Source organism: Mchenga conophoros, linkage group LG17 (assembly GCF_057382185.1).
Source record: "Mchenga conophoros isolate Kocher_MC1m ecotype Shallow Benthic linkage group LG17, M_conophoros_male_GT1.1, whole genome shotgun sequence".
Taxonomy (NCBI): Eukaryota; Metazoa; Chordata; class Actinopteri; order Cichliformes; family Cichlidae; genus Mchenga; species Mchenga conophoros.
Genome location: NC_140542.1, coordinates 21405350 through 21430994, shown reverse-complemented (window position 1 = coordinate 21430994; position 25645 = coordinate 21405350). Strand labels below are relative to the sequence as shown.

The 25645-nt window shown below is 38.6% G+C and overlaps 2 protein-coding genes across 3 annotated transcripts in view; one reads left to right on the top strand and one right to left on the bottom strand.

Annotated features, from left to right (window-relative positions):
* abcc9 (ATP-binding cassette, sub-family C (CFTR/MRP), member 9) overlaps positions 1-25645 on the top strand; it is a 79130-nt gene that overhangs the window by 2101 nt on the left and 51384 nt on the right. The window contains exons 1-14 of one of the 2 annotated variants that reach the window (XM_085252235.1): positions 376-596; positions 3839-4018; positions 11869-12010; positions 12148-12269; positions 13552-13718; positions 13869-13970; positions 14422-14562; positions 14688-14876; positions 21934-22098; positions 23328-23483; positions 23572-23706; positions 23819-23981; positions 25103-25143; positions 25276-25418. In XM_085252235.1, the coding sequence (XP_085108361.1) occupies positions 3856-4018; positions 11869-12010; positions 12148-12269; positions 13552-13718; positions 13869-13970; positions 14422-14562; positions 14688-14876; positions 21934-22098; positions 23328-23483; positions 23572-23706; positions 23819-23981; positions 25103-25143; positions 25276-25418 (1829 nt within the window). In that variant the 5' untranslated portion in view covers positions 376-596; positions 3839-3855. Of the gene's footprint in view, positions 1-375; positions 597-3838; positions 4019-11868; positions 12011-12147; positions 12270-13551; positions 13719-13868; positions 13971-14421; positions 14563-14687; positions 14877-21933; positions 22099-23327; positions 23484-23571; positions 23707-23818; positions 23982-25102; positions 25144-25275; positions 25419-25645 lie in introns of those variants that run through there. The other variant, XR_014889221.1, reaches the window with a different exon arrangement.
* Positions 9335-10171, bottom strand: LOC146555461 (uncharacterized). The gene is made up of 2 exons (XM_085252768.1): positions 10097-10171; positions 9335-10003 (listed from the first exon to the last, which is right to left on the bottom strand). Exons 1-2 carry the CDS (start codon positions 10169-10171, stop codon positions 9335-9337), a joined length of 744 nt encoding a protein of 247 aa, XP_085108894.1.

Sequence of the window (25645 nt, the reverse complement as noted above, 5' to 3'; positions counted from 1 at the left end):
AACTATAAACTAAGGTATAGATAAATGTAATTATAGATATTATAAATGTTGATCTTCGTATTATATTTTTCAAAACCACTAAATTATTATATGGACTGGTTCTTACATAGTTCTTGTTTATTCTATCTAAAGAAACTGCTTTCTTACTCCAATTAGTAGAAACCTGTTCTGCATCAGGAGCCACATTATGGAAATTTGCAATGAGAGACAATTAGCATTTTTCTATATTTAACTGTGGATTGTGAGTAATTCAGTGTAAGCACATCAACAGTACTCACTTTATTTGCAAATACAAAGGTTTTATTTTGAAAGACTTGGATGGAAGCGCTTCTTCATACATGATGTAAGCTGACACCATCCACACAGACAGGCAGCAGTGAGTGGAGCAGCTGAATCTCTTGCGGAGCTAAAAATAATCAACTTTTTCCCTCTCCAACTCTCACCGTATTTTGTTTCTGTTCCTCTCCCTCCTTTCTTCCTTTCTTTTTTCTTTCCTTTGTCTGTTTTCCTTGTTTTTGTTTTTATTTGCTTTTTTTTTTTAAATTCAAGCATTCTGAATGAGACGGTGTTGATAAGGCTTATTACTTTACTCTGAGGTAAGACACTTGGTTTTATTACTACCATTGTAGTTTTCTTATTAAGCTGCTTCAATTTAAACAACTCTAAATTAGGTTCCTGAATTATCCACATGTAGTTTAAGTACTGGGCTGTATAGTGTAATGCAGGTGTTCAAGGTTAACTTACTTGTACTTCCAGGTGAAATGATGCACGTACATTAATTACATCCTTCTGTGATGGTAGTAAAAGGGAAAGTAATACGGTAATAAATAAATAAGTAAAGAAGTTAACAGTAGGCAGAAATTTGAGGTGAAACTGCTTGAAACGATACACTTCTTCTCCTGTAAGTCACACAGTGATAATTTCTCAGCAATAAGGCAACAGAATGCTGTGTAGTGGCTGCATATAAAAGTTGAACGTAACCGCCATGTAGTGATTCAGTAACTAGCCTTTGCATATTTAGTAGGGGTGCAACGATACACAAAATTCACGGTTCGGTTTGGTTCGATATTTTTTCGATACAAAAAGTTTTTTCGTGCCTTTTTAATTTATCATTTATTAAAATTATAAATATATATTTTAACTCAAAAGTACAGTTTTTAAATTTAATGTTGCTGAAACAACAAAATAAAAAAAATAAATCTATCTAATCAAGAAATCACTCATCTTTGGAAAAGAGAGTTTATTACAGAGAAATGGCTCTTTCCAAAATAAAAGCTATACTATACGCTTCTTCTGGGCTATATTCTCAGCAGCATATTAAACATATCAGGTCCCCATAAGAAGAATCATGTGCTAACGGCTGTCTAAATGACTCGGGTAAAGTTTGTAGCATGCATGCTTGTTGTTTTTGTCTGCTTCCACTTGTCTTTGCACTAGGATGATGTCGGCGTAAATGTGCAGTCATATTCGTTGCGTTCCCACTAGTGCTGTCAGCGTTAATCTCGTTAAAATGACATTAACGCCATAACGCGGCAAATCTCCGTTAACAAGTTACCGTGGATTGCCCCGTGCTTGGGGCTGGACGGCGTCAACACGTTAACAAGCTAACTGCACTAAAGTACTAGTTCCCACAAATTGAGCATTGCGTGGCATATCCGACATACTGTTTTACTTTTGTCCATGACACACTTACCATCAGGGTCATACTTCACATGAAAACCAAGATAGTTCCAAACGCCAGATCTGAATAAGGGTGGGGGAGGTTCAATTTTGGGTAGCATTGAGGCAGTTGCCATGTTGCAACGAGCTTCAAGAGCAGGGCTTAGCTTCTGTCTTGCTAGTTTGTACTGCGCTCAGTGGATCTGCACTCGACAGTGCAGCCTAGGCAGAGTAGTCGAACGCAGATCCACTGAGCGCTCAACACAGACAGCATCGTCAGAAGAAAAGTTGATAAAATAAATAAAAAATGTTGTATTGTTCGATACATATGCGAACCGAACCGAAAGCACTGTATCGAACGGCTCAATATCGATAGGTGCATCCAACTCTACAGGTGCAAAACCCAGAGCACGTAACTGCTAATTCATGCTAAGTAAAAGATTTGAATAAAATATTTGTTTTTCACTCACAAAAACTTAAGCACAGAATTCTTGGATGAGTTGTACCTGACAGCAAGCCATAATTACTGTTCAGTTAGTCCCATTAAAAACTGCTTCAGCAGCACAATCACAATATCCAAGTTACTGAGTAGAATTAGCGGACAAGGTCTAGCAGAGAGCTAGAAAGGGGTCACACCCCTAACCGTAATATTTAGCAGTACAATGCCAGAGTAGGTCATAAAAATGTCACTCCAGTACAGCTGTTATAAGGGGGTAACTATCCAAAGAGGCAAAATCTGTTTTTTGTTTTTTATTTTTTTTGGTACCAGACTGTAAAGACTGTTTTCTGTTGTAGTTTGATCATTCAACATGGGAGCATTTGGGCGTTGACTCACTTTTAGAGGCAGCCTCAAGTGGTCACTAGAGGAACTGCAGTTTTTGGCACTGGCTTCATTATCAGCCCTGGGCACTGCTGCCATTTCTACATAAGATAGAGATATGCTCTTTAATAAAAAAAACAAAAAACTGTTTATTTTAATATCTGGTGAGTATTTGGATTTATTACCAAGTATAAATATTAGCTATTAGCTTAGCATACTGCATACTGTCATCTGTTGGGAGGTGTTTAATAACCTACTGATATTTTTCACATTTTCCCCCCTTGTGTTTGAGGCATATCATATCTGATTTTGTTACAGAACTAATTTTAAAAAAGGGAAAAAAGACATGTTTAGTTAGAGTCAACGCTAAAACAACACACTTCACATAAAGCCAAACCTTTGTAAATAAAGTTGAAATTTGGGGAGTTGTTGTTTCAAGTTAAACAGCTGCCCCTGCTGTTACACCCTCTACAAGAAGCCTTGTGTAGATGAATTAGTGAAATTGTGCTTCAAAATCAGTTTTAGTAATAAAGAATTATTTATGTTGTTGTGATAAGTATAAGGACGTTAAAGAGATGGGGCAGAAATCGGCATCTGGTCTGAAGGAAAAACCCTAAAACCTGGAAGACTTGGCTGGATTCCCACAAAATGAAATAGCTGGCAAAGGACAGATGCAATGATACCATAAAATATAATAAAACAGCTGGTTAAATAGTTTCAGTAAAATGAACAGTAATACATTTTTTCCTAATGTGGCCCTAATACTCTGTCGTAGGCTGCAGACTTTTCTTTTTCTCTTTTGTTCTATTCTTGGATCTTTATGATGTCACGAGTAAAGTCGAGTGCATTTAAAAACGGCAATCTTTGACCAAAGCATCAAGGAATACAAATGAGTTTTCAAACACATTCTGACGATGTTGAAGATGTGCTAGTGAGGTCACAATTTTAACCCTAACCCAATGTAAAGAAGGAGGGCATTCATGTCACAGATTTGAATCGCAGAGCCTGGGGTTATTGGCTCTGCGTATTAATCAATTACAGAAGTAACAACGGCATCATGAGATCTAGGATGAGGCTTTTCCAACTCTTAATATTCACTTAACATTAAGCCACCATAAGCCGGCCGGCACATAACTGGACGGTGTCCCTGAAATAGCTCTCATGCCTCTCAGAAGCCTGAGTGTAGCACCGAGAGTGTGTGTGCACTTTGTGTGTCAGGCCACAGAAATGTCTGAACTTCAAAGCTGCTGCTGCTGCAAGATTACATAAAATGATTATTTTTTATAAAAATTATCTCAGTTGTCTTTAGTTTAGTGTGGTTTGCGATGTGTTGGCTGATTTGGGGCCTTATTTTTCCAGACTGACTCAGGACTCATATGGAGCAGTTGGATGGCGGCAGGGCCTTGTCATTTTGTGGCAACAACAGCACTGCCTACAGTGTGAAAAATGGCGTGCTGAATAATCCGTGCTTCGTGGATGCTCTCAACCTGGTTCCTCATGTCTTCCTGCTCTTCATCACCTTCCCCATCCTCTTCATTGGTATGTAACACACTGCTGTATTTGTGACTCTTAGAAAAAAAAGTTTTTCTTCTTGGAAACTGCTTTTAATTTTTCATGTAATTAATTTATGATAAATGTCAAGTGGGAGCTTTTTTCAGATTTGTTATGGAATGATTCAGGTGTATTTTGAAGGACTAAATAAAGAAAAGAAACATTTTCACAGGTAAATACTTATCTGCATTATGAACACAAAAGAGTTTTGGTATATCTGCAGCATAAAGTCACAGCTGTGGACCCTGTGTTATGTTTTAGTGTTCCCTGCTTATATCTCTTAAAGCGTCGCCTTCATTACTGGAGTTCACTACAGTTGTCAAGACTGAACTAATCCAGTGAGGATTACTGGATCTGAGTCAAATAGACTGTTTTGATCTTTCTTCTTATTGTGTCACATGCACTTCATTGTGATTAATGGATATTGGTCTATACATATTCTAGGTGTCAGCTATTGTTTTTGGATATGCATTTTGAAGCCTCTGTATTAGTGTTTTGGCTCCTGCTGGATTTTGGACCCAGAGTTTTGGGTGAGAGTGCTATCATCTGAGGCTAGTAAGCTGTATTAGCAAGCTGCATTTATGTAAACTATGGGTGTGATGTGGAGCTATGTTGTCAGGAGCACTTTGCTCCTGGTAGAGTCTCCTAAGACAAATTGAATCAGGGTGAGATGTCAGACAAAAAGCTGACAAGCCCTTTGATGAAAAACAAAATTAAGACTCCAGTTTACCCTGCATAGGACAGGGTCAATGGGGCACCACGCTGGTGCCAGAACAGAGGTAGGCTTTTTGCCTCTTGTATAACAGTTTTTTTCCCAGTCATTGAGAGCGTTGCTTCCATGCACCTTTAGTCCAGACTTACCCAGCTTTCATGTTTTTTGTCACCCCTACAGGGGTGTTACTGGGAGGAACGGCCTACCCGATCTGACTGTTATTGAACCTCTGTACTAATGACATTTGGTTAGTTGATTTTTGTTAGCAAGTGATTAATTGCGTAATAGTCATCCTCATAATGGTGAATCAGGGACACTGATGTTATGTTTCAAACATTTTGAACTGCAAATGTACCAAATTTGATCCAACAGAAATGAAGACCCTGTGGGGTAAAATAAAAAACTAATATTTACTATGTCATAGTATTAGATATTTTAAGAAACCATTACCTTTGGTATTTAACTAAAATTAATCAATTGTTACTTGTGAGATTGGAGCTGATTGGAGTTTAGTTCCACACTCAATAACATCTCTATCGCTCAGTGAACTCATCATTTCCCTGCAGTTATGGCGTTTAGCTGAGAAAGGTCGCGGGGTTTATCGGAGCTGACATTTTTTAAAGGCCAAAAGAGCATCTTTATTTAAAGTATGAAGGAATATGACAGCGTCTCAACTTGTTTCTCAACAGCATAGGAGAAAAAGATTTGCTTCAGGGCTGGATTTAAAGTTAGTGTTTTGGTAACATTTGTATTGACGCTTTCTTAGTTCAGAAATTCTGGCTATACTTTAGCTTTTTTTTTAGGTCTTATAACATTTTGAAGAAGGGCCAAATATAACCAATGAACTGATAGACTGGGACCAAAAAAACCCCATATTGGCCTAGCCATTTCGAGTCAAGATTTCAGCTATGAAGCAAACTGACCGAACCCAGCAGTCGTTAACAAGCATTTTTTTTTCTTGTAGTCATTATTTTCCCATCAAAGAAAGCATATGAGGCTACTGAAAGAAGGAGGAGAACTTAATTGCATGGGAAACATGGCAGGAAGGCAATGATCATAAGGCCAGTTTGATTCATTCGTGTTTACGACTAAAAATAGATGCTTGTGAAGTGTAAAATATGTTTAGGAGCATGTGAATGAATAAAGAAAATATAGGTTTCAGCCAAGCAGCCCCTATAGTTTTTAATACAACACCAGTAAAGACGTTCTGCACATTTAGATTACTTTTAAAATGAACAGTATAAATGTACCAATAAATTATATCCATCCATACATCCATCCAGCTACTTTCTGCCACTTATCACTTTAAAGAAATGAAACCTTTTTTTCATGGGATAGTAAAATATATAAGGTGACATTAAAATAGTGATTTGCTGACTTCAATTGCCTGACAGGGATGTGGTCAGAAAGTGTCTGGAAAGAAAGGAACAAAAACCCTTTTCTAGGGCTTTGAAGTGAATGATGAAATCCCTTGTCTGACTTGTCTGAGCTGTGTTACTGTAATCTTCTATTCTAGCATGACTCTGTGTAATCTGACTGACTGAGCAGATGTGTGGGTGATTTTAACTTTCCCTGTTGTGCTCGCTCGCTTGGGAATACACACACGTGCACTGTTTTTGCTATCTTTGTGCGGTCGCTCATTGACATGATGCGTTTTCTTGCCCTTCTTTAACCCCAGCCATTAAGCAAAATCTTAACATGAAAAATGCAAATGTTTTGAAGATCTGTCACATGTACTCCTATCAGATATGTCCTTGTGATAATAGTTTTGAGACAAACATTGGTCCTCAGAAAGATAGCAAAACACAGACACGCGCGCACACACACACACACACACACACACACACACACACACACACACACACACACACACACACTATAATTTCAGAGGACAAGCATTACATTAAAAATATGTTTTTATTTGTAAATGCGATGATTTCTGATATGATTCATGTTTAAGAAAACACATCTCCATCTGTAAAAAGAAAAAAGCGTTAGGTCCCCACAACATGACAAAAACATGGAGCACACACACATATCCTTAAAGGCAGTATCTTGACACGAATGTCATCATTAAGCTGTTTTGAGGAGTGGTTAAGATGGGATTAGATTGATGGTTCAGTGATCCACTGGGATCTTGGCTGTTGTTGCTGGAACAAGTAAAACACACAGGAACAAAAGAGCAGTCAAAATCAGTACTGGCAAATTATTAATTGAGAATATTGTGTGGGTTAGGTTTGAAAATATTAATATTCAAGTTCCTACACACCCATTTACTCTTCGTTTGATTTTTCCCTTGTTAGACAATGAAAAGAAAACTAAATATGAGTAATGACAAAAAGAAAAATGCCAGAAAAATTAAAGAAAACAGAAAAGAAGTAAGAAGAAAGAGGTTGAAGAATGACGAGGTATCGATCAAACTAACAAACAAGAATGAAATATGTATTTATTAAAGGTTTCGAGTCATTGCAGGGAATAACTTACTGAATGCTTGGCTGGTTATCTGTGTTGTTTGCGTTTGTGTGTCTCGGTGTAGTCAGTATTTTATGGGAATGGTTCTGACCATAAGCCCTCAGCTCTCTCCCCGAGGACTCACTAATTGATGCTTCCTGGTTGTAGTTTTTCATGGTCTCTGTGCCCTAAGGCTCCAAAATGGCTTCAGTCCATTGAGTTAAGAGCAGAATCAAATCTAATAATAGAGACTGGTGGAATAAATTAAACTCTATTACTAAAGCAGCAAGACTTTAATTACATGTAGAAGTAAATGCTGTAGAAAAAAGGCAGACTTGGAAAAAGTCCATATGCAAGTAATTTGATAATTACATACTTACTCAAATTTATTTTCAAGCACAGATAGTAAATATTTGATGGGTACAAGATTGCCTAACATGAATTTATTAAGAATATAATTAGCAGTTTGGACTTTAACATAATTAGTAGTTGCTGCCTTATTGAACGACTGTATCATTGATTGAATATGTCTTAATACATAAGGTACCTGAATATACATTCATCTGACACTCTATTAGGTACATCTTACTTGTACTGGACTGAATTATTTTTTGCCTTCAGAACTGCTTTAATTCTTCATGGCTTTGATTCAACAAGGTGCTGGAAACTTTACTCAGAAATACTGGCCCACGTTGATATGAAGGTATAACCATTGCTGAAGATATTTTTGGGCTGTACATTCATCATGTAAATCTCCCAATTCACCACATCCCAAAGGTACTGGATAGTATTGAAATTATGGAGACCATTTAAGTAAAGTCATCTCACCATAATGTTTATGGAACCAATTGGAAATGATCAGAGTTTTGTGACATGGCATGTTGTCCAGGTGGAACCACATTCAGAAGATGTTTGTGCCAAATTCTGACCCTCTAATCTTAATGTTGGAGCTGAACTTTGGACTCATCAAGGTGAAAAGACGGATTCTTATATAATGCATTTCTACTTTACAAAAGCACTTTCTACCTAGTGTTTGGCCACATTCATACTCACATGAACACATCGGGAAGGAGCTTGGGGTGTAGTACCTTCCCTTAGGCACACATGCGATTTTGAGTAGCCAGGGGTCAAATTAGTAGATGGCCTGCTCTAACTCCTAAGCTACAGTCATCTCAGTTTCTCGAACCTCATCAGACCAGACAATGTTGTTCCTACTACTGTCAAGTTTTTGTGAGCCTGTGTGAATTGGCACCTACATTTTCTGTTCTTAGCTGACAGGACCTGGTGTGGTCTTCTGCTGCTTGAAGGTTTGATGTGGTCTTCTACCTTGGTAGCTACGAGTGGTTATTTGACTTACTGTTGCCTTCCTATCAGTTTGCAGAAGACTTATCATTTTCCTCTCACTTTTGGCATCAACAAGGCATTTTCGATAAGTTATCTTCTATGGGCCATTCTCTGTAAACCCTAGAGATGGTTATGTGGGAAAATACAAGCAAACCAGGAGTTTCTGAAACACACAGGCCAGCTCATCTGACAACAACCATGCCACATGGAAAGTCAGTTAAATGACCTTTCTTCCCCATTCTGATACTCAGTTTGAACTTCAGCAGATTGTCCTGACCATGTTCACGTGCCTTAATTTGTTTTAATTTGCGGTCAATTATTGTTCCAATTTGCTTAAAAAAGCAGCCGAACAGGTGTACCCAGTAAAGTATATTACAGTTTTTTCTGATGGCTTAAGCACATTTTTTGTAACTATTAGCTATTTTTGCAAAACTCTACACACAAATAAGAAAACTCTTCACCCAATCAGCAAAACATTGTAGTTTTCTTGTAAAAGCGAACAACTCTTGCTTAGCTCTCCACACCTTTGTAAAAATGGTATTTTCGTATCCAACAGTTAACACAAGCCATCATATTAATAAGCACACAATGCACCAACTAAACACTGATGGTATGAATAAAAAACACATCTGGCTTTTCCTTTCTCTGTGCACAAGGTAGGCTATGTCAGTTTGAGCTCATACTTTTGTCATAGGTCTGTAAACATAGAGGGATCCAAACTTCAGGTACTGGTGTTTACTTACACGCATCAAAACAAACACAAGTGTTTATTCCCAAGTCCAAACAAAACAGTAATTTCACTGAGGAAAAAAAAGAAAGTCTACATCGTGTCGTCTCTCTGGGTCCGGCCACAAAATTTCGTCAACATCACACGCAATGTCCTCGAGTCCAAGGCACCGGGGAAAATATCTCCTGGAATGGCGTATCCAGGCCTGACATGATGCCTGGTCAATATCCCCACATGCCTCCTCCATTGCCTGTAAAAGGGTTATGCGTTGATGGGGATGACGGTCATAGACCTTCCAGCGCCAGGCAGAGAAGAATTCTTCAATTGGGTTCAAGAATGGAGAGTATAGGGGGAGGTTGAGTACAGTGAAGAGTGGGTGATCTGTAAACCAGTTGCGGACCGAAGCAGCCCTATGGAAACTAACATTGTCCCATATGATGACGTATCTGGACTGCTCTGGTCTATGAACATTGGTGAGCATGTCATGTAAGGTGTCCAGGAATGTAATAATGTGTGCAGTGTTATATGGGCCCAGGGTTGCATGATGGTGAACAACACCATTTTGACTTATAGCTGCACACATAGTTATGTTACCACCACGTTGTCGTGGGACATTGATTATGGCACGGTGTCCAATAATGTTCCTGCCACGTCTCCTTGTCTTTGTGAGGTGGAAACCAGCCTCATCCACAAAAATCTGCTCATGACCCATGGCATCTGCCTCCAGCTCCATCACTCTCTAGACAAGACAAAACAAATTCAGCACAGCAGGCACATGCACAGCACTACAGTATGCACTTCCAGATTCAGTACCAATGCTACTATAGCTTACCTGCACATAGTCATATCGCAGCTGTTTTACACGTTCACTGTTTCTTTCCAAAGGTACTCTGTAGATTTGTTTCATTCGGATTCTGTTGCGGGCAAGTACACAACCTAATACAGAAATGCTCACATTTTGTATGTTTTGGAAGGTGGTGTCATCCTCAATTATGTGCTGCTGAATTTCGTGTAGCCTTATGGAATTATTTGCAATCACCATATTGACTATATGGGTTTCTTGGTCTGCAGTGAACATCTTCCTCTGCCCCCAGCATCTGGTCGTCTAGCAATTCTGTAAAGTAACAATTTCAGTTGTTGTGTTTGTCATCAGCATATGGCAGTGCTACAAATCTTAGTGCAAAGTGACCGTACTAACCGATTCTCATTTCAAAATGTCCTTATGATGCCTGCTACAGTGTAGCGGCTCAAGTTAGGCTGAACCCGTTGGCCAGCTTCCCTCAGGGTCATTCCATGGTTGAATACATGGTCCACTATTGTAGCTCTGATGTCATCAGTAATTCTATTTCTTACTTTTCTTACCCTTCCTCCTCCCCCTCCTCTTGCTCCTCCTTGTCCTCTTCCTCTAACTTCACCTCCTTGTCCTCTTCCTCTAACTTCACCTCCTTGTCCTTGTTGTCCTCTTTGTCCTACTGCTTCACCTCCACGTCCTCTTCCTCGGCCTCCTCTAATTCTCACTCGTCCCACTCTTCCTGCTCCCTCCATTGTACTCCACACGGACAGCTTACCTGTAGCTTATTTATAGTGCTTAGGCTGATTGGAAAGTGAACTAATTATCTAAAACAGTTTTCACATGTGGCAGTGTGCCAGACAGTTGGCAAAATACTGTAAATAATAGCCATAAATGTGTATAGTTTTGTTAGGAGTGTGTTGATCATTTGGAAATTGAGTGTAAAGCAGTGAGTTGTGTTTACAGTTCTGCAGAAAGAGTGCTGTGCAGTGGATTGTAGCTACAGGTTTGCAAAGTGTGTGTTACAAAATGGCAAACTGAGTGCAAAGCAGTGTTTGTGCTTTTACTTTTGCAAACTCGGTGAGTGATTTTGGTATAAGTATTAATAGTTTTTGAAATTGTGCTATAAGAATCACAGTTAGGGTTTAAGCATTCAGAAAAAACTGTAACTGTACTAGTGATAGTTTCTCTTTGTCTTTTCTAACTGCCAGAATATATTAATATGTTAAGATTTGAAGGTTAAATCTGGTCCTAATTTATCAAAGTATTCACTATTTTGTATGGTTGGAACTAATATTATGCATTACTTCTGTGACTTTTCACAGTTGGGCTCTTTCTAGATTGCACATGCTTTCAGGACCTCTCTTTTACAGTTTTTTTGTAACATAACATGAAATAAATATGACGTGAATTTTGTTGTCCTCTTAAGTTAACATATCTTCCCAAAAGATTCCTGATGCATTTAAAAGCATGGTTTGGAGTTGTTTTGATCATACACACAAATGCAGAGATTTTCAAAGGTCAAAGTTGTAAGTGTTGTCATGTGTGATTCATGTTTATGTTTAAAGTTATTTTCTTCATCCGTGAACAATGATTTTCACTCGGTTATGACATGAATATAAACCAGCAGAATTACTTGGAGAGTGAAAGTAAATTGATGCAAATCGGTTGTGCTTTGAAGTCACATTTATAAACACATTTTTTGGATCCACCATCTATTTTTTTTTTTGCTTCTGTTACGCTTTTCTGCACACACTCTCACCTCTGACAACATCGCAAGCTCGGATGCACTGTCTTGTGTTTTTGTCCAACAGGTTGGGGCAGTCAGAGCTCTAAAGTCCAGATCCATCATAACACATGGCTTCATTTCCCTGGGCACAACATGAGGTGGATCCTCACCTTCTTGCTGCTATTAGTCCATGTCTGTGAGTTTTCAGAAGGCATCGTCTGCAACATGTGAGACCTCAGAATGTTTTTTTTAATCAAACATAAGCAAATAAACAGAAGCTTTTTTTGTTTTTTTAGTTGATTTAAGTTAAATAAATGGTTTGCATGTTAATTATTATATATTTTGTGTTTGCCTCTTACTGTAGGGTGATGGGTACCAACCACCTCCATCTCTTCATGCCAGCATTCATGGGTTTTGTAGCAGCCACAACATCAGTCGTTTACTACCACAACATAGAAACATCCAACTTTCCCAAACTGCTGCTTGGTAAGACAGTGAGGGGCGCTTAATATGACCCATTTTGTTTATTTGACCAAATAAACAGCCAAGCAATTCTGTTTAGTCAATATAAAAGAGGATAATTAAGATTAGCACCCCTTCCTTAATTAAAACAGAAAAAACAAAAATATAAACCAATTAACTTGGTTTCAAATTATCAACCTTCCCTTTGGAATTTTAACAAATAATTATAATCATAAAACAAAATGCAGGAGGTTGAGTGAGGAGTATCTATCAAAAAACGGACGCTCATTAGATGCAAGGATGTTTCAAAAACAATGGCAGGTTAGCATGTGGATGTTTTGCAGACATTTCATGTGAAATTTGCTAATCCTAAGAATATAGACGTGCCTCGCTAGAGTTCATCCACTTTCTCAGCATTTCCTGAGATTATTTCCTCTGTTTGCTAGGTGGTATATACTGAATCTATAAGCAGGTACTTCTCTTGAAGGCTTGTGAAAGCAATATCAACACTAGCTCCATCCATTATCTCCATCCAGATGAGTGTTTTAGCTTAGGTTCATGTATAATCTACAAACATCTGCCACACTGGCAATAAAGTGGACTATTAAGCAGTACCTATTGCTGACAAGTTAAAGATCAAAAGGTTTATTGGGTAATGACAAGCCAATAGGGAAGGAGATATCAGTCACAGTGATTCTTGGGGACAGTTCAGGTTACGCCAAAGAGAGGTGGTCCACAGAACTGTTTAAGAGGGTTTTGCTCAGAGTGTGTGTGGTAGGTTTGGGCAAGATACTTGGAAAGGGGCCATTTGTCTGTTTTGCACCATCGAATAGAGTTGTTGCATGGTGTGACGGCCAAAGGGTGGGAATCCGAGACTTCACCTGGACTCAGAGAGAGTTGAAAAACAAAGCAGTAAACAGACCAGTGCGAGTGTGACATACAAATTATATTGCACGTTTGAAAAGGCATGTGAATTGACCATAAAAACTGTGAATGTGCATCCTGGTGTAAACAGAAAGCAAAGGCATGCCCAACTAGGAATGAATGGTTGATGTTTTCATGGTTTCCAAGAATCTTATTTTCTGCATAGTCAACACTCAAAATAGACTTTTAATATGTGCTCCCTGGGAGGAGTTCCAGAAGGTCCGTTTCAATGACCTAAAGTTGTTTTTGTGTGGACAAGAGGCCAAAATACAAAGAAAAATTCAGCTTTTTAGGGTACTGTATGATCTTCCAAAGCACAAATATGATAGCAGTGATGCGGCATCTGTGACTGTCATGCTGCTTTTTGTCTCTTTTCTCAAAGTCCTTTTCATCTACTGGGTGCTGGCATTCATCACAAAGTCCATAAAGTTGTGGAAATTTGCTGAGGACAAAGGTGCAGCACAGTATCTCAGGTTGTACATCACTGCACTGTTAGTGATCCTGTATGGACTTCTGATGGCCGTGGAGATCAACGTCATCAGAGTGAGGGTGAGGAAATACATTTCACGCTACGTCGGTTTAGTTCAAGGAGCTTTGTTTCTTGTAGATTGCAATCATCCTGGCATCCCAAAATAGTTTTGTTTTTCTTGTTTTTTCCTGTGTAGTTAATTTTGTTAATTTTGTCTTTGTGTCTTCTAGAAATATGTATTCTTTGCGAACCCTCAGAAAGTTAAACCACCAGAAGATTTACAGGATTTGGGGGTTCGTTTTCTGCAGCCTTTTGTCAACCTGCTGTCAAAGGTAGATTTTCAGAACCATTATTAACACAAAAAGGTTAAAATGCAAATTCTAAAGTATATAATTAAAATAATCTGTCAGTGCGCCACACGGCAGCTGTGGCTACAATGTAGCTTGCCATCACTAGTGTGTGAATGGGTGGATGACTGAACGTGTAAAGCGCTTTGGAGTCTTTATGGACTATGTAAAGCGCTATACAAATACAGGCCATTTACCATTTACCATTTTAATATTTAGACCACAAGTACTAAAAACCAAGAGAAGGAACTTATTTTGTGTTTTAATGCCTCGTAACCCGTGTGGTGTCCTCGGGTCAAAAATGGTCCCTAGGTGAATGGCAAACAAGTATATGGGAATCCCGAGGACACCACACGGTCAATATTGAGTGTGGCAAGTTTTTACTGGAACGCAACTTGGCAGCACAGCACAGAAAATTCTTGGCTCGTTTTTTTAGGCGACATATTGGTGGATGAATCCTCTCATCATCGGAGCCCATAAGAGGCCTATAGAGCTGAAGAAGATAGGCAAGCTGCCCATCGCCATGAGAGCCCTCACCAACTACCTGCGGCTTAAAGACGCCTATGAGGATCAGAGGGTGAGCACATGGAAGCCGTAAAATAATTTAATTTCACTGCAGTGATTTCCAGTGGTTGTTCTAAATTAAAATATACAGATCTAATTAATTTCTCTGCTTTTTCCTTCTATCCTCCGCCCTCACAGACACCTGAGGACCCAGATAGGTCTCCATCGATCTGGCGCTCCATGTATCGAGCATTTGGCCGTCCCATCCTGCTCAGCAGCACCTTCCGCTACTTGGCAGATCTGCTGGGCTTTGCTGGGCCCCTCTGCATCTCTAGGATCGTTCAGCAGCTAAATTCTGAAAAAGATGTTCCAGAAGGCAACACAACGGTGAGTGTTTAAGATGTATGACCTTTAAGAAAAGACGCCTTAGTACTGTTTACACAAGGCCAGCAGATTTTTTCTACACAAACACATTTGTTTATGGACTTCTGTATAACGGAGGGTTCAACCTTTCTTTCTTTCAAGCTTTTTTCCATCATCACTGGTTGCATAATTACAGTTCATTATGGAATATTACGGCGTGTTACGAAGTCTGTTTTTTTATTGTATAGTGTGTTTTATATGACTGGTTCGGACTCTAGAGTCATTTAAATTTTGGGTTTCTTCGTGTTTTATTTTTTAATTTCAGTTAGATTTCCTGCCTTTGCTCTTTTTCCCGCCGTGTCATTTCCACATAGTGTTCAGTTAGCAAATCAGCCTCCTGTGTGGACTTACAGTTTTTTCTGATTGCTTAAGCACATTTTTTGTAACTATTGGCTAATTTTGCAAAACTCTTCACACAAATAAGAAAACCTGTCACCCAATAATCAAAACATTGTAGTTCTCTTGCAAAAGCAAACACAGCTAGATTAACTCTTCACACCTTCGTAAAAATGGTGTTTCCGTATCAAACAGTACACACAAGCCATCATCTACTAAGCACACAATGCGCCAACTGCACACCGATGGTATGAATACAAAACACATCTGGCGTTTGCCTTCCCTGTGCACAAGGTAGGCTATGTCAGTTTGAGCTCATACTTCTGTCATAGATCCATAAGCATGGAGGGATCCAAACTTCAAGTACTGGTGTTTAGTCAAACACATCAAAACAAACACAAGTGTTTATTTCCAAGTATAGGATTATTTGCAATCGCCATAATGACTATATGGGTTACGTGGTCTGCAGTGAACATGCTTCCTCTGCCCCCTCCTCGTCTTCCTCTTGCTCCTCCTTGTCCTTGTCGTCCTCTTCATCCTACTTCTTCACCTCCACGTCCTCTTCCTCGGCCTCCTCTACTTCTCACTCTTTCTGCTCCCACCATTGTACTCCGCACACACAGCTTACCTGTATTATAGTGCTTAGGCTGATTGCAAAGTGAACGAATTATCTAAGAAAGTTTTCACATGTGAAAGTGTGCCAGACAGTTGGCAAATTAGTGTTAATGATAGCCATACATGTGTATACTTTTGCTAGGAGTGTGTTGGAAATTTGGAAATTGAGTGTTGTGCAGTGAATTGTGCCTACAGTCTTGCAAAGTGTGTGTTACAAAATTGCAAACTGAGTGCAAAGCAGTTTTTGTGCTTTTAGTTTTGCACACTCAGTGAGTGGTTTTGCTATAAGTCTGACTAGTTTTAGAAATTGTGCTACAGGATTCACAGTTAGTGTTTAGGCATTCGGTAAAAACTGTAATACTTGTAACTAGAGATGGCACGATACCACTTTTTTATGTCCGTAATCAACCTTAATTTGATGCAGTGTGGAAAAAAATGCACAGAAATCAATTATTTTTCAAGAAATATTAAATAGATTCAACATCTTTCTTCAACAGAATTGCAGACTGCACAGATGGTACCTTCCCAAAGGAAAAAGTACTATAGCTTACTAGGGTATATATATTAGACTTAATAGTTACTATATACAGTAATTGACTTCTATTCATTTTACATCAAATTAAAACTTTGGGTGTCAGATAATTATTTATTAAAAGCTAGACATTTTAAATGAGAATAAGAAAGAAAAGTATGTCTTTGTGCCCCCTTTTCCCAGTTAATGCCCTATCGGCCCCCCTGGCTAAACTTTGCTAGATCCGCCCCTGCACAGTTACCAGCGTCAGCTACGTAGAAAAAGATCCTGGTGTAGAAAGTAATATTAAATACATTCTAACAACAGCTTATCAAGCTTAAACGTGCTGCTGTTGTTCAGCCGCTGGTTTCCTCTTTCTGGTGCAAAGTGGGCCAAAAGCAAACTAGAGACACGGACTCGCGACAGAAAAGCCGATCAGCTGATCGTTAAGCAGTTTCATGATTGAAGTAGCAGCCGGAGAGCGAGAGGCAGTCGCTCCATATATCGCTTGTTAAGCTTAACGCAGGAATGCTTTACAAACATTTAGAGATGGACTTACACACTTGCTTTACTTCTCTCGGGGAAAACTTTGTCGGAGATGAAATGCGGGGTTGCTAGCGAAGCTCCAAATGCTATCCAGACCACCGACAGGTCCCGCATGCCACAGCCGCTCTATCACGTGATGCATACTGCTCCGACCTAACGTTCTGAGGTGAGTTACGGCGTGTTGCAAGTTTTGTGAGGTGCTTTCCTGATATTTAATGGATCGGATTACATTTTTTTTATTTTTCTCCGATATCCGATCCAGTAATTTAGGTCAGTATCGGACCGATACGTAATATCGGATGGTCCATCTCTACTTGTAACCAAGCTTTCTTGTGTTCTTGGTGTTTTTTTTGTTTTCCTTTATGGTCCTAGTTGATTTCCTCATACATAATGCTTTGGATGTTTGGTTGTTCACTTTTTTGTGAATTTTTTCTTAGCTGTGAATTTTTTGCCGACTGCTTCTTGCATTTGGGTCCTCTTTCCTTTCAGAGGTGTATTTGTTTAAAAATGACCCATTCTGCTCATTTCCAGCTCTGCATTCTTGTTCTTGGACGTTTCATGATTCACAGCTCAGCATAAACATCATTTTTCTTATACTAGGTTTTGGTGCTAACATGTCAGAGAGCTGAGTGATTAAGATTACCTCATTAGGAATATACACTCTCTCTGACATCATACATTTCTAAGAGTAGAAAAAACAGACTATTAAGCTTAGAGAGTCACGCCTGAGCTTTAGGCTCTCAGGGATTGTTTATAACATAGTTCATGTAACATAATACTAACCCTAATATTTGTTATTTAAAAAAATATAAGAATTAAGAATTTAACAATATAAAAACATCATAAAGTAAGAAAAAGCAGACCTCCAGTATATATAGTATGTTTTAAGAGATGAAGACGTAAAGAGTTTAATGCCATTCGTTTTCCCTTCTGAGAAATCATCCTGGAAACCTGAACCTTTACTCAGGCATAGCTGATGTCTCCAACACCATCAACAAGACCAAAGCCTTGTTAAGTGTTTATATAAGATCATTATATTAGTGGTTAAGGGCAGATCAGTGAAACATCATGGGTCATTAACACACTATAACTGTTGGGTGGTCCAGTCAGCCAAAGAGTGACTCACTCTAAGCACGACGTCAACAAGGCGTTGGTCACAGTCGCCACATCGTCAACAGTTCGTGTGCGACGCCGTGTCTGACGTGATGATGATTAAGACAAAGTTAAAATGACATCACACACACTTTACGTGGAACAGACCTTGTGGATGTAACTTTAACCAGAGCAGCTTCATGCCTGACTCCTAGCATGAAACCAAACCTGCGTTTCACCTTAACTTTTAATATTTTTCCAAATGTTTTCTCATTTTTTATCTTGAAATCCAAAGTATTTTTCCTCACAAATAAATGAGCACAAAAAACGCTTCCAGGACGTTGTCAGCAATAAAGGGTCTTCTGATGTCTGGAAGTTATATTCCACTGAATTCCATATTTGCGTTTTTAGATATTAATTTAAATTCAAGCAGATGATGCTGATTAGATTCAGTCACCAAGTTGCACCTTTTTATAGTAACTTCATACAGTTTCGGGGTTTGGAAATCAGCCATGAAGGACACATGACATCAGGTCATTTGCATAAATCCACAGAGAGCAGAAAATCTCCTCACGTACCAATTCTTATTTTAACCTCTAGAGGCAGGGCCCAGAGGGGCTTACAATGAAGTGACATGAATGCTTAAGTTATGTGAAGTTTTTGTGTTACAAAAGTGGATTTTTTAATGTGGCTAAATCAGCATAGTAACTGATGCTGAACACATAACCAGGTCAGGAGCAGGTTATGTTCAGAATTTGGTTTAAAATTAACAGGAAGCACCACATTTTCATGAATTCTTTTATTTACGATACATTTTATCTGCATTTATTTGCAACTTGCAACAAGCTGTACTTCAGTAAACCCACCAAATGAAGCCTTTCTGTTAACACAGTGCACACTGTGTGTTAACACAGTTAAAAACGGGTGTATTGATGTAGAATCGAGTGTTCCACTTAAGGCTTTTATTTTGAAATGATACTTTATGCGGCATGGCCTTCACACAGTTAAAGTGACAGTGAGTGGGAGGCTGTGGAAAGGCCAGACTAGAATTGGGCTTTAGTTCAGTTGTCTCCCCTCAGTCTTTGTTAACTTGTTGTTTTATTCTTGAGTCTGAATTGCTCATTAACTTTTTCGATTTTTGTTATTTTCCTACAACCTCATCGCAGCAAATTCTATTACTAATTTTCAGAATTGCTTCTCATTATAAGATAAGATAAGATAAGATAAGATAAGATAAGATAGAACTTTATTAATCCCTCGGGTGGGTTCCTCTGGGAAATTCGACTTCCAAAAAAAGCACAGCAACGACCGAAGTTACAGTTACAGAATTGTTATATATATATATATATATATATATATATATATATATATATATATATACACACACACACACACACACACACACACACACACACACACACATATATAAATACAGAGACAAATATAAATAAAATATACAAAGGGGATAAATAGAATAAATAGGAATAAAAAATAAAAATACAAGTGAATTGCACATTTCAAGTATTGAGTCTATTGCACTGTTGACTATTTACAAAAAGTATTGCACAAGGTATTGCACAGTGAGGTGAAGAGGCACTACAGCTTAGTTGTTCCCCCCTCCTTTGTCCTCCTGTTTCCCCTCCCTCTCCCCTCCAGAGAGGAGTTAAACAGTTTGATGGCGTGTGGAACAAAGGAGTTTTTAAGTCTGTTAGTTCTTGTCTTGGGGAGAAGCAACCTGTCACTGAACAGACTCTTCTGATTGTTTATGGCCGTGTGCAGAGGATGCCTGGCATTGTCCATAATGTCCATCAGTTTCTTTAGTGTCCTTTTCTTTTCCTTTTCTTTTCTTATGGACTTTGTTATACTTGTATTAAGGTACTGAATGAAAATGTTCCTAGAATGCAGTTTTGATAATTCAAGTAAACCAAAAATTGTTCTTAAAATGGCTTTAAAAAAATTAAGCTAATCCATTTGGATGCATAGTAACAGTATATCTGGCTTCCTGTCTGATATCTTAGCATAGACCAGCATGACTCATAATTAGCTCGACCAAACCTGCAGCTCGTACACAACATTACAAAACAATATAAATATCTCCCTACAATAAAAAGGGCAGAGCAGACAGAGATCAAGCAGACTGGTCACAGACAGCATTTCTGGCAACCAAATATACACCAGCAGAAGTGATCATAGGCATCAACTCCTCTTAAATCCATGCCAACCTCTCCAAAGGTCATAAAGCAGTCAGGGCTTGTAGGAGAGGCAGAACAGATGCTTTTGTAATGGCAGCGTATTTTCACACAGTCCACTTGGCTGGATGCTGGTATAGTAGATGTTAAGCTGTTGTCAGGTCTGTGCCTGCTGGTTAAAGTGGGTATAATGGGCAATCGAGATAGAGAGCAGAGCATGGCTGCATTTCTGAGTGACATGGAAAATTCCCCACTCACCTCACACTCTCTGCCTCAGTTTAACGTACACAGAGGGACTGCTGAGCGTCACTCTGGGATTTTTGAAGCAACAATTCATGTGTAATTTTTTCAATCCAGATTGATTTATCAGTGTATAAACATTTTTTTTTTTACTGCGCTAGAAATGGGATACATGGATAAAATTCTAATGTGTATTTGTTTAAACGAATTCAGAAATGTAGAAACTAAATAATAAAATATTAGAATAAAATATTCTGTCTCTTTTTTGCCACAAATATAAATATTGTATAAAATTGCTGTATTTGAAAATGCCAACCATGCTTTCTGGTTTAAAACCCTGGCTACATGGGGCTCATGGACAAAGCACTGAGAATCACCATGAATGGCACAGCCATCATTTGCTTGGATACCAGCTGAGGGATAACAATCAGTCTGGATCATAATTTACTTTCATCTTATTATCCCCTTAGAGTTGGAGGTCACTGCAAATCAATAGAAAGTAATTCTGAGTGATCGCCTTTATCCTATGATTACGTAAATGGGAGTAGTTCCTCTCCAGGTGACAGAGGCTCTATCCATGAGTGGTTTCATGAAAATGAATCATGGTTTAGTCTCGACACTCACCAGAGCTCAACTTAAATGAACACTGATGGACTTTGCATCGATGTTTCAGACTTTGCTAAAATAGCAAGCGTTCCTTACTTTTTAAGAGCTCCAGAGACTTGGACAATCATCTCTTTTTCCACAAAGCCCATAGACTATATGTAAATGGATTTAGCCACTATGGTGTAATTTGGGGGGGGATTTCCCCACTTCTGGTCTGCATGCCCCTCCCTCAGCTAGAGCTAAGAGCCAATCCATAGCACAAGAGACAATAAATCTGTTTCTGGCTTTCACTTTTGGGACTTGCGATCCCAGGACAGTAAAGATGACACTGCTTATGAGAGAAAGACCCCAATCCTGTTCCAATTCAACGTCTTATTTTTACCACTGCTGCTGCAGAGTGAAAACCGATTAAATGAAAGAAAAATGAAGTAGAATCTTAACATCAGATTTTACAGAAGATTCTCAATAAGTCCTAGAAATACTATTTCTTTAGCTAATCATCTAGATAATTTCCTAATAATTATATCAATAATAATAATTTTATTATTATTAAACTGAAAATGTTCTGCAGTTGCATTTTTTATTTACACTGAATGATAAAGAACCTATTTTTGAAACACACTTATTTACATTGTTACTGATGAACGTCCAGAATATCCGTCCAAGGTTGAATTGAAAAACATCTGTATCTGAGAGAATGTTTTCACATATTTTCTAGCAAATTTTGGTTTGTGATTGAAATAGGATATGCTCTTGTTAATGCACCAGCTACTATGGTTTGTGGAACAGACAACAGACTGTCATCGAATGAGAAATCAGTTTGACCTCTGATCAGGTTACAAAGAAGAATCTTATTTTTGTACCTGTTGTCTGCTTGTGTTTGTAGGTCACCCATTTCGAGAACTACCATATGTCTTCCCATGAGCTGCTGCAGAACAGCTCCATCCTGGCTGTTCTTCTCTTCTTGGCTTTAATCCTGCAGAGAACCTTCCTTCAGGCCTCGTACTATGTCACCATTGAAACAGGCATTAACATGCGGGGAGCTCTGCTGGTGAGTGAAGCATCGTGGAAAATGAAAATTCGGACCGGTGTTTCAACACTCGGGTGTCACTTTGGAAAGCTCATTGTGAATGATTTCTATGATGCTTCAGAGTTTTATCAGCTCACACAGCCATTATCTGTCACCTCATGTGACACCAGGCTCTTTTAATTGCTGATGTAAGCGCCAGCTTAATAGCCACATAGAGGTTTCATTGGACACCTGTTCTGAAGTGTAACAACAGTCCGGTAGATCTCAGCTGGCAGTCAGTGTTGAACAGAAACATGGAGGAGGGTTAAAAATTTCCAGGGCTGATGTAAATCGATGATGTGAAGGCATTTAGTTAACATTTCTATTTAATTCAGTTATGTAAGTGATGGGTTTATTTATAGGAGTCCCTCAGTGGGAAAAGTCTTTGGCATTCTGCATAGTGCTGACACTGTCCATTAACCTATTAAAACTTAAAGCTAAAACATTGCTTTTTTTACAAATGTATTTAAAATGCTAAATTCTAAAAGAACGTGCTATGTTATAGGTATTTCTTTTCACATGTATTTTTGGCATTTAGTCTTTATCAAGACAGGCTTGTGCACAGCGGAAGAAGCAGCAAAGTTGCTTTAAATAAGCTAAAATTACTGATAAGTGGTAGTGGTAAAAACTCCCATGGTTAATGTAATTAGATGTTATCCAAATATTTAGTAGGCATTTCTGCATAATTCAGTTATGGCAGTTATAAATATATAGATTCCATTAATGGGATATAGAGTGTCTGGCTCTCCATTAAAACCCAGAATAATACTGCTAGTAATGAATATATTCATGAAAACCACTGTGCCATGAGCTGGAGTCAGCTCAGCAGCAGACGGCAGACAATATTTTATTTCACTTAAACTCTAAGATAGGTACTAAACATCTAACCATTGTTTATTGAGGAACCAGATGGAATGTCCCAGTTCAAAGTGCTGGCCCTGACTCAACTATTTCAGTCAAAAAAAGGTTGGTATTGCCATCTGGATTAATTTCTTTTGTGATTTGGTTCTGGGACCAGTGTGGGACCCCACACTCAATAAACACAGGCATCAGGTGGGTCAGGTGGGTTCCACAGCAGCTTGCAAATGTTCAGCGACCTTTTAAAACAAGGTGACTGCCTTTAAAAGGTTGGCATTATAGATGAACTAATATGTCTATCTATCCATCATCTTAAACTTTCCTTCATCTGTCTTATTATCTGTCTTGTCTAGGCAATGATCTACAACAAAATCCTGCGCCTATCCACCTCCAACATGTCAATGGGGGAGATGACGTTGGGGCAGATCAACAACCTGGTTGCTATAGAAACCAACCAGCTCATGTGGTTCCTCTTCCTCTGCCCCAACCTGTGGGCCATGCCCGTGCAGGTAAGATAAGCCATATTCTTAAACATATTTGGATATGTTTTACTCCTATCAATAGTTTTTCAAGTCAGGTCTTTTTGTTTCTTTGCAGATTGTGATGGGAATAATTCTGCTCCGTCATTTTATGGGCTCGAGTGCCTTGGTAGGAGCGGCTGTCATAGTTCTGCTGGCTCCGGTCCAGTACCTTATAGCTACAAAGCTGGCAGACACGCAGAAAATCACACTGGTAAAGAAGATATTTATAAATATAAAATAAATGTTTTCTCAGTGTAGAAAACAAAATTTCCTGCGTAATTCTGAACAAAAATCTTCTTTGAATGTCTTATTTGCTATTTCAGGAACACAGTACAGATCGTGTTAAAAAGACCACTGAGATCCTAAAGGGCATAAAGTTGCTGAAGCTGTACGCCTGGGAGAACATCTTCTGTGACAGTGTGGAGGAGACCAGAGGCAAAGAGCTCACCAGCCTCAGGACCTTCGCCTTCTACACATCCATGTCCAGTAAGATGAAAATCAGTAGCAGGAGTTTTAAGTATGTGAGCAGAATGTCTGCAGACCAGCAGAAATGGAATTTGTTTGGCATGTACAGAATGAATCTTGTTTGAAACGCCACACATATATTCAGCGATGGTTAGCATAAATCATTTTTCTAGGAAATTATTTCCACAGTACAACTTAACAAACAGTTAAATTACAGCATTAATTACTGCACTTGGTTTTCAGGTGATTATATTTAATTTATACATTCTTCCCTTAGGCAGTATCCTTCAAAGCAATAGCATAAATTTTCACTGCTATGCAGATGGTATCCAGCTTTATCTATCCATGAAGCCAGATAACACGCACCAATTAGTTAAACTGCAGTAGTGGCTTAAAGATATTAAAACCTGGATGACCTCTTTTTATGAATTCAGATAAAACTGAGGTTATTGTACTCGGCCCTAAACATCTCACAAACATGGTGTCTAACCAGATGCTTACTCTGGATGGCATTACCTTGGCCTCCAGTAACACTGAGGAATCTTGGAGTCATCTTTGACCAGGATATGTCCTACAGTGTGCATATTAAACATATGTAACACTTAATATGAAACACTGATTTCTTAAATTTACACAATATCCTAAAATTGGAAATATCCTGTCTCAGAGTGATGCTGAAAAACTAGTTCATCCATTTATTAATTCTGCACTGAGTGTTTCTTCTTCATTCCCCTTTTTTTCTCACAGTGTGTTTACACAAAACTTTGCATTTAATTATTAGCTATTATTAAACTCTAGATCTCTTCCACAGTGTCCTGTCTCCCACCCTCACCCCCAAAGATTTTCTCTGTATTATTGTAGGGTCTTTACACAATATAAAGGGCCTCAGGAACCTCTTTTTGTGATATAAATGAAACTGAATAATTGTTACTGTTATACAGTATTTGATTATAGAGAAGGCTCTTGTCTAGCCCACATTCATAAGTGCTGTTTTTGAATAATGGTTAAAACAATGCAACATTTGTTTTTCAAAGAATAATTTTTTTAAAAGGGACTTAAAGTATGTTATAAAGCTTGTATTGTTACCTAAATCAGCTAAGTTACTATCCTACCAATAAAACCTGTTCCTTTTTTTTGTGCAGTTTTCATGAATGCTGCTATTCCCATTGCTGCGGTTCTAGCCGTAAGTCAGTTTTATTACAATCTGTAAAAGAATTTGACTCTGCTTTAAATGTTCTACTTGCTTATTTCTTAAGCTATAATTCAACAGCATAAGGAAGAGATGTTAAACTTGTCTTTTGTTGTTTTTTTGCAGACATTTGTGACGTATCACATCCTCAATAAAGAAGGCCCCAGTCCTTCTCAGGCCTTTGCAGCTCTGTCACTGTTTCACATCCTGGTCACCCCGCTCTTCCTGCTTTCCACTGTTGTCAGATTTGCTGTGAAGGCTCTGGTTAGGTGAGTGTTTAGATTTATTTGTATTGTAAAAGGTTGTGGACAGCTGGTTGGCATGCTTTGACTGAAGGAGAGGGGATGTGGACATGACTAAACATGGAGTACAAACTGGACATGGCTTCAGCGGCAAATCTAATTAAAGGAACGTCAAGGAAACCCAACAACAGTGACGAGAAACTCTAAACTCCTGAGAGATTACCGGTATTGGAATCATCACAGTGTCACTGTTA

Coding starts and splice junctions, on each gene's coding strand:
- LOC146555461 (XM_085252768.1), bottom strand. CDS start 10,171: ATGAAACAAATCTACAGAGTACCTTTGGAAAGAAACAGTGAACGTGTA. Junction 10,004..10,096: donor TGCGATATGACTATGTGCAG/GTAAGCTATAGT, acceptor TGTCTTGTCTAG/AGAGTGATGGAGCTGGAGGC.